This window comes from Pieris napi, chromosome 24, assembly GCF_905475465.1.
Source record: "Pieris napi chromosome 24, ilPieNapi1.2, whole genome shotgun sequence".
Classification (NCBI taxonomy): domain Eukaryota; kingdom Metazoa; phylum Arthropoda; class Insecta; order Lepidoptera; family Pieridae; genus Pieris; species Pieris napi.
The window spans coordinates 767,670-780,945 of NC_062257.1; the positions used below are offsets into that span (position 1 = coordinate 767,670).

Below are 13,276 nucleotides of genomic sequence, written 5' to 3' on the forward strand. Positions count from 1 at the left end.
TGTAACATAAATTCTATTATTATTCGAATGTTGTTTTTAAATTATGTCCAATGCCGTAGCATCTTCCGTGAGCAACTTCATTCTGTTAATTTTGTGTCACGGAGCGCGCGCATCGTAAAATTTCACTCTCATCAATTTTTCATAACGCGCCTAAAGAAGTATAACTTCAAAAACATTAAAAACCGAGTCTTAACGTCAAATAAACTTTTCAGTTTTCTCGTATATTCAAACGAAGTACGTGATCATAATATACTAACGTACACAGACGTTACGTTATCCGATTTTTTTTTAAAAGAACAGCGGGCAAACGGGCGGGACGCTCACCTGATGTTAAGTGATACCGCCGCCCATGGACACTCTCAATGCCAGAGGGCTCGCGAGTGCGTTGCCGGCCTAATAATTCGAATTCATGTAAGAGCATTTGGGCAATGACTCAAGGAAAATTTTCTATGTAAAACGCTTTCATCACCACAGACAAGCAAAGATACGTAATTTCTATAGTCTACGACAGTTTTTATAATCTATGGCTGCGCTACTGATGGCGCTATCCATTATTGCCAAATTCAGTAACGTTTTTGTTATTAAACTATTTTTCACATATTTTAAAAGGAAATTTACTTTAATGGACTTAATGTTTTTTTTGCTTTAAAACTGTACTTTCTAAGACGTTTAATACACGTGTCTTTCTAACGCCCGAACCCAATAATCAATCCACAGTCTCAGACGATCGAACTCCTATCTGCATCCCAATAACCAAAAGCTACGAAGACAATCCATTTTTGGCGACGGATAAAATGCTCTTTGTTGTTGCATTTTACCCAGGTTTCACTCAAATAAAGTAAATAAAACCATACAAATAACATTAAAATATGCATGTGTATGTTTAAAACATAACAAACAGTTTTTTTAATTATTTAAAAAACTGGTGTAAGTTAAAATCTATTAAAATAATTAACTGTTGATATCGAGCTTTCGTCAACTGAAATTTTCATACAAAGGTCTATCCACAGACACCGATACGACCTCCCATGGATCGCTTGTATCGACAGATGACTATTACAATCCGTCGATTGATTATTGGCACACGTGTTACAACATTTGGATTAAGATTACTATCTCAGATGGTGGATTATGGATTGAGATAGGGCGTTTTATTGGGTTTTATTGGGTTCGGGCGTAAGACATCATGCAATAATACGATCTAGGCTTACTCAAGACTAATAAAGTGTCCAAGGGAGCGTTCAAGTATTAAGTAACGTATTTAGGGGGGGGGGGGGAGGGTTCCCTATTGTAAAACGTTACGATGTGGGGCGGGGATTCAATTACGCGTTATTGTTAATATTATTTTCGATTTACACCACATAATAGTAACTAAAGAGTCACTAGGTACAGTACTGTACTAGGGTACTGAAAAACGTTACGGCGAGTTACATGGGGGGGGGGGTCAATAATCTCAAAAAATTGCTTGACGTAATACTTGAACGCTCCCCAATAACACTAGACAATATATTGTAGTGTGTACTAACACTAATTCAATGAAGTGGTTTAAAACTTTTAAAAGTACTTAATAAAGAAGTTACCTGTTTATTAATGATGACGGGCGGCGCCTGGGCGTTAGGTTTGTATGTCCCCACACACTTGACAGTTTGATTTCCAGTGCTATCTTCTACCATACTGACTGTAAATTCAATAGTTCAAATATTAATAAACGTAAATACATGTCGAGAAATGTCTGAGATTAATGGATATCTCAGAAACTACTAAACTAATTTTGATGAAACTTTAATTGAAGTTGAAATATTCCTGATGGTTTTTATAACATTTAAACATATATAAATAAATGTTTGTGGTCAAACATTTTATGTAATAAACTCAAAAATGTTATCTATAATATCTCTTATTATTATATTATTGAAGTCTGTAAAAAATAACAAAACCCCATTACCAATAAACGTCTCTCAACTTTGAACCAGTTAAACAAAATTATTTTTTAGAAAAATCATTGCAATCTATTTAAAATAAGGGATTACTATAAATCATATTTTATTCAGTATTCAAAAACATTATTTTTTTTTAAATATCGTGATTTCAAAAATGAAAAAAAGAAAGTTTTTTAAATCCCCATGAAAAATCATACCAATATGATTACAGTTTTAATGCCTTTCTTACGGTAATGTCACACCAATGGCGGTACTGTCAGCTGCCACTGTCATATGTCATATAGATTGTCAAAGTCAAATCGGTTAAGTTACTATCGACCTATAGTCGTATTTTTAATTAGACGAAGCCAACTGACAGTGCTAATGTCACTTTGTAAAATAATGTTGCCACATTTAAAGTAATAGTGATGCGTTCAGTTCTTGTTCAATCAGATGAATGATCAATGAGTGTGAATAGTCAATCATTTCAAACAATAAAAGAATATTATTTCTATTTCAAAATTGTATAAAAGTGCTCTGATATAAGTTAGGTACTAGTACTATGTAACTACAATCAGTTTTTTGACGTCTTATTACAAAGCGCGGCGCGGCGACTAGTGCCATCACCGATCATTAATTCAGGGGTTTTTACTTTGTCACTACACTATTTTTATTTCATTAAAAACTGACAACACCGTAAACGTCAGTTGATATCGTCTAATTAAAAATTCGACTATAGCAATATTGGCAAAAATCTAGTAGTTGACTTCGACTTAAACGTTTATTTAAAAGCTCTGTGACATGACAATGACAGCTGACAGTAACGTCATTGCCCCGACATATAAAACTTAATTTGAATTAAATATAACACAAATGACAACTGACTTGGTGTACCTATAAGCGAAGTCTTCGACATCTCCTTGGCGTAGACTCGGGTGGGTTTCGATGGGTTTTTGTTTTGCGTCTGGAAATAATGCGATTTAATTATTTACTTGTTGCATTACAATATAAAAATTAAACAATTAAATGTAAAGGAGGGCAATTTATCGCTTTCGAGCGATCTCTTCCAGGCAACCACAGTGAGAAAAGAAAAAAAAACCTTTTGTAAAAAGTTATGATACGGGGATTGAATTACGCGTTATTGTTAATATCATATTATACCATTATGTGGTGTAAAGTACTAGAAAGTCGAAAATAATATTAACAATAACGCGTAATTCAATCCCCGCCCCGCATCGTAACGTTTTCCGAAAGGATAAAAATTCGTTACGTAATACTTGAACGCTCCCTTATATTTACCAAACGCTCTGGTGCTGGCTGCAATCTCGCGTGGATGTCTTTTGAGTTGTCAGTTCCATTGCTGTCCTGGAAAATAATAATATTATTAATAATTTTTAAGAGATTAGGTATTTTTGCAAAAAACGGCAACACTGACGGGTGACGTCATCATACTTCGAGTTATAATTGACAGCTATTGCCATTACAATAAAATAATAGTTGATACTCTATGGTAATTTACGTACTTTTAGTTTCTTGGGACATTTATTTATTTAAAAATGATCATAAAACATAAAAAGGGCGTCAAAAGGTATTTTAGACGATATTAAATGATACAGCCCATAGACTCTAACACTGCCAGAAGGCTCGCAAGTGCGTTGCCAACCTTTTAAAAATTGCTTGCTTTTAACTTTTTCCATCCTCTGTACCTACTTCGAATGACCCCTTGAAACTTATTAATTTACCTGCGCCTGAGTGCAAAGCGCGGCGTGCGTGGTCCAATGCGCTCGTTGGCAGGGGTAGTCGCAGTACGAGGTGTTCCAGCAGCAGTAGAACTGGGCCTCTTGGCTGCAGTTGGCGCACCTGGAAATACGAGTCAATGGGGTATGGGCAGCTGCATTATTCTGCAGGTGCTTGGGCATATCCTATATTGCAAGTTTGAAGTCAAAATTAACTACAATCTAAAATTAACGTATGGTCTAAAACATGATTTTACCCAAAAATTTACACAGTAAGTGTTACCTAACGTGGGGCAAAGGGAGATAATTTAACAGTTAAAGGAGACTATTTGATTGTTAGGGGGGCAATTTGATTGTTAGCGGGGGTAATTTGATTGTTAAGGGGCAATTTGATTTTAAGGGAGGCAATTTGATTGTTAAGGGGCAAATTGATTGTTAGGGGGGCAATTTTATTGTTAATCAATTGGGGGGTAATCGAAATCGGCTGAATGACACAATATGGACGGAAGCTGAACTGAACCAAATTGAATCCTGATATAAAATCCTTGTCCAAGGGATCTTACTAAATCAAAATAATAATTTAAGATTTGGAATTTAAATTTCAGTTTTTTATTATGTTTTGAGAATTAACGTTCTGTGTTTCGTTGACAATTTCCCAGTAATTTCTTGAAACCAATCATTTAAGTTTCTTAACGCAAAATAAATTATAACTCTGCAGGGGTTGAGCTTAGAGACCTCCCGTAGAACAATTTTTTGCAGCTGATGACCTCATCTATCCCCTATTTGCGTTTGATCCACGACTTTTTGGCCACCCTGTATATATTACATCTAAGACACAAATACCAACGCAAGATGTCGAATTTCGGATTCACTTGTACTAAAAGAGAGGTACTTAAAAGGAACATATTATATCCTGTTTAAATTGAAAATGGACCCCAAATTATATCTTCAACTATTTTCCCAAAAACGACACTGTATAACGAAAATGTATTTCATACAATTTTAGTTCAATCGATTCCCCGATGAGTGAAAAAAATACATAATATTGCTGTAGAATGATAACCTCGTATGTCCAGAGAACCAAAATTACAGGAAACCAAAAAAGTGTTTTTGTCCATAGTTGTGGATGGTAAAAAGGACTTATTTATCAATAACATAAATAGGTCCTTACTTCATTAGACCACCAGTTAAATGACATAAGAGTCTAAGAATAAAATAAAAAAAGTGTGTGTGTGTCAGCTACGACGTACGATTGGAGTTTACTCCTTACGAACGATAATTATGATATATATCGAATAGAAAAAAAAGGGTAAACATATATCTGTAATTATTGGAATTATTTATATTACTTCAATAAAGCGTATTACATAAAGAATGTTATTTAAAATAAATCTTGATTTCTATACAAAACGGCACGAACGACTTCCATACTTTATAAGCTGTGGTGTTAGCTGCTTATAGTTTCGGCTTGTGTCAAATGCACAGCAGAACAAAGATGGCGATAATGTTCTGTGGCTGTCGACCATATTTTCATACTAAAGGTGGTAAGAATATATGTTTTTATAATATAAATGTTTGTAGTAGTAATAAAACGTACCTACATCATCTATGCCCAAATAGGATTTTCTTTTTGTGACCAAAGTTACCTTTATAGTAAGAGAAGAATAAGAATGAACAATCTTTTTAGTTTTAATTTCACTGACCATTACTATTGACAAAACTCTATGGCACGCTAGACAATCTACTTTTATTTTTTTACACCTGTCAACACTGACAATGTTGTAACGTGGCTGTCAAAACGAGAATTCAAAATAGAAAAGTCTGTGTAATGTATTCCATCTCATTCTTTTACACGTTCAATCCTACAGATATATATGTTTGTCTCTTTCTACATAACGCCTCAACTTTTCGTGTTACACTTGATTTTACTCCTCATAAAATTTCCGTACCGGGCCTTATAACTCAAATCGTTTCTTAAAGAGTAAACTCCAAAAATAAATGATTTCCTGACATACGAGGTTATCATTCTTCAGTGACGATATAACCCGCCATTTTTACTGTTAAGTATTGTAATAATCTTCGCAAACAACGCTTCACTTATAAAGAACAGTTTCAGTAAACCCCATTTCGGGGTTTGGGGCATAAACTAACCATTGCTTAGACTTGGCGGTTTTAACCGCAGCCTCCATATTGAGGTGCATGGTCCGCCTCTCCTCGTTAACCGCACGATTCTTGTCCCGCTCTAAAGACGTGCGCATCTCCACCATTGCTAATTCTGGAATAGACAAGAAAAAAATAAGGGTTGGTGATAGAGGGGTGAAAATTTAGGGTTGTATGTATTTTTTAATAGCACATTATAAAAAGAGGGTGCATGTACTTATGTACGCGCGTAAGAAGTTATACTTCTTTGGCATTATTAAAAATAGTTTTTGATTGCATGCAAATAATTAATTACAATTAAATAATCAAAGACTGGAAAAGGAATCATTATAGTCAATAAAGTTCAGTTTACATTTGAAAAATTAAATAAATAAATATTTTATTATTATTCTCTTACATTAAGTGTAATATAAATTATATTACTATTCGAATGTTGTTTTTAAATTATGTCCAATGCCGTAGCATCTTCCGAGGGCAACTTCATTCTGTTAATTTTAACTCTAACGCGTATTTGCCGCACGTCATCGTTACGGAATTTCTTGATTCGGTCGCCGCGCTCAAAGCCCGCGATAAAATCTATGCAATAGCTTAAAAAACATTTCAAAAGATTAATTTAGGTTTTTATTATTAAATTTTAATATTGAATAATTAACTCTGCAAATAAGATAAAATTTGTAATTTAATTCGTTTATAAATACTATTTTTAAACACAATTACAGTTTCAAGTTTTGCTTCGCTAATATATATAATAATGCAGCACGCTTGCGGTGCCTGCATAACCGATTTCTGTTCTAAATTGATATAGCCAAAGACGTTACCATGGTTATGCTTTAACTCGTCCAGCTCCTGCCTGTGCTTCCACTGCAGCTGCTCGAGCTGCAGCTTTAGTGACGTCACGTGGGCAGCTGGCTCGTTCACCTTCTCCAGAGTCTCCTCCATCAAGTTGCGGAAGAAGTCCGTCAGCTGAAACATACATTATAACCGACTTCATTTCTCTATTTTACCCAAAGCTTTAAAGTGAAACTTTTATTACATCGTCTCAAACTTTTTCGTCTGTGTGTTGCATGTTGCGTGACGGTCGGCCGCGGAGTAGGGATAAAGTGAAAGGCGCTCGTCATAAGCCAAGGCCAATATGGCGGCGCCTATAGTTCGCAGCAGCTGACCGTGTATTTAATATGTGTATATAAACTAAATAATTGTTAAGTATTATGTATGTCGTACTCTCTAAGAAACAGAGTTCAATAATAATATTAGTTCGAGACTTAGTCTACTTTTATAATTTCTCATTATCATTCCAATTTTCCAAGTATAAAAGACTAAGATTGATAAAGCGATTTTTATACCCTTAATGGAATTTTATTCCAATTTTTTTTAGTTAAGTTTTAAGGGTATAAAACGGTTTATCTCGATTTCCGGAAAAACTAAAAGTCCTATGGAAAAAAGTCAAATCGCAAAGTTGTAGGTAATAAAAAGATCTAACACTTTTGTATTGTTTAAAAAATTATCGACCCTGGTCTATTATACAAATCTAAAGCTAGATTTTGCGAGACTTGGAGGGAAAAAAGAAGATATTTTAGGAATTTAATACAAATAAAAAAATTAACTTTTTAAATTTATTTCTTCGATAATAAAAACACGTGACATTTTAATTTACAATTCGTCTTTGAGATTTTAATAAATTCTTCTGATTACGAAATTTACATTTATAAAATATAATTTCTATAAGGAAATTCACCCTTCTCACTCTCTCTCAATCCGTCTCGATAGCTCTCTCCCTTTTCTTCGACAAAAACGCTGCACATATTCGTGACGTATTCGTAAAATAATAATTTAGACAAACCTTAGAGGCATTTTGGTTGAGCTTCGCAGTGAGAGGTCCCACGGTGGACGGCGCCGGCACCGGCCTGGAGTTGCTCGTGTCGAAGGGGTTCAGCATCGGCTTGTGCTGCAGCCGCGGCAGCTGGAATTCACATTTCTCTGCGTTAGTACTACACCAAAAAACCAGCGGCTCTAAGGTATGGATATATTTTTTGTGTCTAAGACCGATTTCCTTACAATGTTATAAAGTACAGATACCGGAAAACTTTTTGAGCATTAAACAAGGAAGTGGGAGAAAGTTTGCGCATCACGGGACACACGTTAACTAATTTACCAATCACGCGAACGACACGTCACTCTCGCGCCGCCTCCTTTCCCTGTGATACCTAAAAATCGCTTAAAAGGCAAGGATATTTGTTCAAGATGTTTGCCGGTATCTGTATATGTTATGTTATTTGTTATATATAAAAATGAAACCTGTTTTCCGTTGTCATGACATAACATGAAAACGGCTTGACCGATTTGTCTGATTTTTTTTATATAATATTCCTTGAAGTACGAGGTAGTTCTTACGGAGAGAAAAATTAAAAAAAATTGAGTGAAAAAGTCTAAAAACAACAGTTTTCTATATTCCCATACAAAATATTCGTAATAATATTTAAAGGCAATTTGAACTTTAATACCATATCATAAAGTTCAAGTGTTAGTGGAGGGGTTCCGGGAAGGTAAAATTTTATTTTTTGACATAATGTATTTGTTGTATTATCAACTTTCTTTTTTTTATCTTACTAGCTAGACCAGTGTCCTGAATAGCAGAATAAGTATTTAAAAAAATAAAGAATCGACTGTTAGGCGGTACGATGTTCGCCAGGCCAGCTAGTTTGGTATATAAATTTTCCACAATACGTTACCTGTGCGTCGTCTTTCCTCTGTGGGTTGAGTTGGGCCATAGAGCTGACGCTGACGGGAGTGGGAACGGCCACCAAGGTCCCCGGACGGTCGATTCCGTTCACCGAAGGACCATTTGAGCTCTGAAATGCATTATTATTTCAACTAAACAATGCATTGGTTAGACGTAGAGTGTAGTGACTGTTTGGGCTCCGCATGAAACTAAATACTTTTTTTTTTAAGACAATTCGCATCAATTGACCTAGTCCCATGCTAAGCTGGTGAAGCTTGTGTTATGGGTACTAGGCAACGGATATACATACATATTATAGATAGATAGACATATAAATACATATTTAAACATCCAAGACCTAAGCACAACACCAAATGCTCATCACATCGATGTTCGTCTCAGCCGGGGATCGAACCCGGGACCCATGGATTCGCCCACTAGACCAATCAGTCGTCTAAATAAGTATACACGATACCTTGATATCAGACTGTACGGCGTCTATACCTACTTTTTATATCCTTTAATGTAAAAGTAATAAATAAATCAGTAGCGCTACAACCTCTTTAGGTCTTGGACTCAGATTTCTGAATATGGGAGCGTTCAAGTATTACGTAACGCAATTTTTATATAATTGATTGTTGAGACCCCCCACCCCCATGTTTTTTAAGTACCCAAGTAAATTTCAAGGGACCGAGTGTTTTTATTCGTTATAGCCGGGTTTCGTTATAGGGAGGGTAGAATAAATGTATGGGTATTGGGTTAAACCAAATAAATTAAACCCATTTTTACATTATAGAGAATTTTTCGTTATAAAGTGTTTACACTGTAATTATTTTCACATATATATATATATATATATATATAATACGTTATGTAGTAAAAAAAAGGGTGCGTGTACTTATGTACGCGCGTAAGAAGTTATACTTCTTTGGCTTTCTTTATTTTTTTTAAATAATTAATAATAAATATTTAACGTTAATAATTTTATAATATTTATATTTAAGTGTATTATCCAATTATTAATGAATATTAATCATTAATATTATTTATGATTTCATTATATTATTCATTCAATTTCGGTATGTTTCATAACTTTTTAACTAAGTAACAACAGGTCATTGCTAAATTTCTTTGAAAAAATAATTAAAACTCCTTTATTTGTTTAAAAGGTAAATGTCATTATGGTCATTCAAAATTCTTTGCTAACTTCACGCATATTCTATTTATTTTTACTTGTAGATTGTCTTATTCCCATCTCGCTCGCGCACGCTTGGCGCCCGACTGGTTTAAAAAGAATTCGTTAGGTAGGGCAACTTCATACTGATAATTTTGTGTCACGGTGCACGCCCATCGTAAAATTTCACTCTCATAAATTTTTCATAACGCGCCTAAAGAAGTATAACTCCAAAAATGTGGTTATTTTTTCATTCTAAGTATACAGTCAGGAGAATACTGCACAAAAAATCCCTTTTATACTAAAATACTCACATCGACTCCCCCAACAGACATGACGGGTTGGAGGCTGAACGCCCATTGGCCGTTGACCGAGGTGATGAGCGGGACCGTGTGCACGTTGGGGCCTTGGGCCATACCGGCCATGTTGGACACCACGCCCATGCTGATCGAGGTGGGCGTGGTCTGAGACACGGTCGCCGTGGTCGTCGGAGTTAGAGGGCTCGTTGTTGTTGGGGTGGCTGGAATTTGAAAGAATTGGCTTTTTAACCGACTTCACATAGGAGGTGATCCTGTTGAAATTGAATATCTCGGAAAATTCAAATCAAATTATTTTAATAACAAATGATTTTGGAAAAAAATAAATATGAGGCTTTTAATCTTTAATTTAAAAAATAACCCTTTTCGCATTGTCTACACATTTATATGAACACCAATTCGACTTAGGGTCCTTCAAGAAAAGAGCGTACCAATTCTTAAAAGGCCGGCAACGTACTTGCGAGGCTTCTGGCAATGTGAGTGTCCATGGGCGATATCACTTAACATCAGATGAGCCTCCTGCCCTTTTTACATAAAAAACGCCTTTCCCCGAAGGTCTACACCTCCTGCTTAATCCACTTTTATGGATGACTTCTCTAGACCAGGATTTGCTCCAGGCCCGACTTCACCATCCACGGTGGCCTTGTATATTTGTATATACAGTCAAAACCGGTTATAACGACATTGAAGGGACCGTTTAGTTGCCGACGTTATATCCGATAGTCGTTATAAGCAATGTCATATACACAAGTATAGTACATATGTATGTACATAGTTATCGATCTAGAATAGGTAGGTATGGGTTATAATATGGTATGTTAATATTATAATATGTAAACGAGTCAAAAAAGAAACAAAAATATTTATTACGAAATAATTAGGTACAAAAGTAATCAGTCAGTATGTTTTTTTTTAGCCCAGTCTCAAATATTTTTTGCATTTTACGTTTCATACTCCTCAAGGTATGAGTATCACCAGTATCAAACTGTTCGTTAAAGGCAACAAATTTTTGCAAAATCGTTACAGCGTTAAGAGCCTCGGAAATCGTTGTTGGCGGAAACTGTTAGTTGGGAGAACGTGCGTAGGTAATAATATGCCTAAATATTCATTCAACGCCTATAAATAAGATTTAAAATCGTTTGTATTGTTTTGTTTTGCTGAGACAAGAAGCGGTTGGTCGTTATAGCCGATGAATATCGATAAATTTTCGTCGTTGTAAGCGATATGTCGCTGTATCCGATGTTGTTATAAGCGGTTTCTTTACTGAATAGTTTACTAGGGATTCGGACGGGACCATACAATCTGGTTGTAATAACCGATAGGTCGTTGTAAACGATGTCGTTATAAACGGTTTTGACTGTATATGTCGCGGTAACCCAGAAATTTTGCACAGTAGTGTCGGACTACCGAATTTGTCGGATTATACAGTATAGGTCTGTTATCTAAGGCTATGTTCACATGTAACGCGCGTTAACGCGCGTCAACGCGCGATCAAATTTGAAGAGCGTTCAGATGATGAGCGCTAACGCGCGTTGCGAGAGTACTCGTCAGTCTAGTTCGGTAGAACGTAGAAAATGGACGTGGAAGAGGCTATTATTTTGTGGTTATATTATAAAGAAAAATATAGAAAAAGAAAACGTACACATTGGGTTCATCCAATTTTGAAAAAAAAAATACAAATTATATTATATTTTTTATACAAATTTGCTATATTCCAACTTGCTGGCCTTTTTTCTACTTCATCGATTTGTAAGTCGATGTCAATATCTTCAATTTCACTCATTTTAAATACGAGAACAAATTATAATTACGAAAATTAACAAAATTACATGCGATCGCGATGAAAGCGCGCGCTCATCTGAACAGCAAACGGACATTACATTAATATCAAAGCGCGCGTTAACGCGCGATCACCTGCGTCTAGAGACTTTTTCTCTGAGCGCCGCGTTGACGCGCGTTAACGCACGTTGACGCGCGCTCATGTGAACAGTTGTATGAAAATACCACAATGTCTAGTCGCGCGATTTGAAAACGCGCGTCAAGTTTTTGCCATCTGAACATAGCCTAAAGCTGGGGGCTCCAACACATTTACACTTTGTGATTGCGTAGTGTCTGTGAATAAGCGGGAGGCGTGACGTCACACTGAATATGCATCATGAAAAGACTGTCCGTCTCTCTCGCGCTTGGCCAAGCTTATGAGTATAAAAGAGACAGTTATTGTTTTGTTTTTGCTACTGTTGATCTTTACTGTACATGTTGATCTTTTTTCTTATTATTATTTTGTCTTTGATTGTTTACTTATTTGGTTGGAAGTTAGAATACTTAGAAAAAATGTCTTATGAAATATATTCCGTCTAAACATTAACAGGACAATCTCGTGAAATAGTGTACAATGTTTTTAATTATTTTAAGCATCTTAATAAAAACAGTTTAATGAAAGAATTGTAGAGAAACAAACAATAAAAAAACATACTGTATAGTGAAATTGCATTAGTGTTAGTAGTGAGTACTGTGAACGCGCCAGCTTTCGATAACAGAGCATTTTTTTTTTTATATAATAGGGGGGCAAACGAGCTTGCGGGACGACCAAAAAGGGCAGTCTACGCAGCCCATAGACACCCATTTTTAGTGGGTGCGTTGCCGGCCTTTGAGGGAGGAGTAGGCTCGCTTTTTGAACAAGCTAAGCTTTTGGCTAAGATTCCCTATAGTCCGGATATTTCTTACAAAAGAGTACCTTGTAATCCGACAAATGCAGATACAATGATAAGATTCTATATGTTTTAAGTATGTACTCTGAAGTACAAATCATACTTATGTATGTTAAATTTAAAAAAATATTCAATAATAAATAATAGACCGTGTGCCAGCTTACCGGGGGTCTACTGTTAAACTACTAAACCGATTTTGATGAAACTTGAAGAGTTCCTTACAAATATTCCTTACAAAGGATCGATAGCCCCTATTTGCTGTCGTTAATTTCTTTTAAAATTCCTTCTCCATATGCGACAAGACACACAAAATTGTTCCATGTACCTCGAACGAACTCGAATTACCTCCATAATTCACCAATGTTTCGGGTTTTATCTAACTATGACACTAATTATGAGGATATTGATATTTTCCATCTCACCAAAGAACATGTGAGAAAATATTTGAAGAGGCGGGAAGACTCGAATTTTGCTTAGGTTGTATTTAGTATTATTTATTGTTTTAAATATTAAATTTCAGTTTTCTGTATATAGTTTTGTCTA

The 13,276-nt window shown here is 35.4% G+C and overlaps 1 protein-coding gene across 3 annotated transcripts in view; it reads right to left on the reverse strand.

Moving 5' to 3' along the window:
• LOC125061702 (protein kinase C-binding protein 1-like) overlaps positions 1-13,276 on the reverse strand; it is a 30,888-nt gene that overhangs the window by 2,300 nt on the left and 15,312 nt on the right. For 2 of the 3 annotated variants that reach the window (XM_047667265.1, XM_047667264.1), the window contains exons 12-20: positions 10,023-10,228; positions 8,545-8,664; positions 7,656-7,775; positions 6,634-6,778; positions 5,807-5,930; positions 3,662-3,779; positions 3,219-3,284; positions 2,805-2,883; positions 1,581-1,678 (exon numbers count right to left, since the gene is read on the reverse strand). In XM_047667265.1, the coding sequence (XP_047523221.1) occupies positions 1,581-1,678; positions 2,805-2,883; positions 3,219-3,284; positions 3,662-3,779; positions 5,807-5,930; positions 6,634-6,778; positions 7,656-7,775; positions 8,545-8,664; positions 10,023-10,228 (1,076 nt within the window). The remainder of the gene's footprint in view (positions 1-1,580; positions 1,679-2,804; positions 2,884-3,218; positions 3,285-3,661; positions 3,780-5,806; positions 5,931-6,633; positions 6,779-7,655; positions 7,776-8,544; positions 8,665-10,022; positions 10,229-13,276) is intronic. The other variant, XM_047667266.1, reaches the window with a different exon arrangement.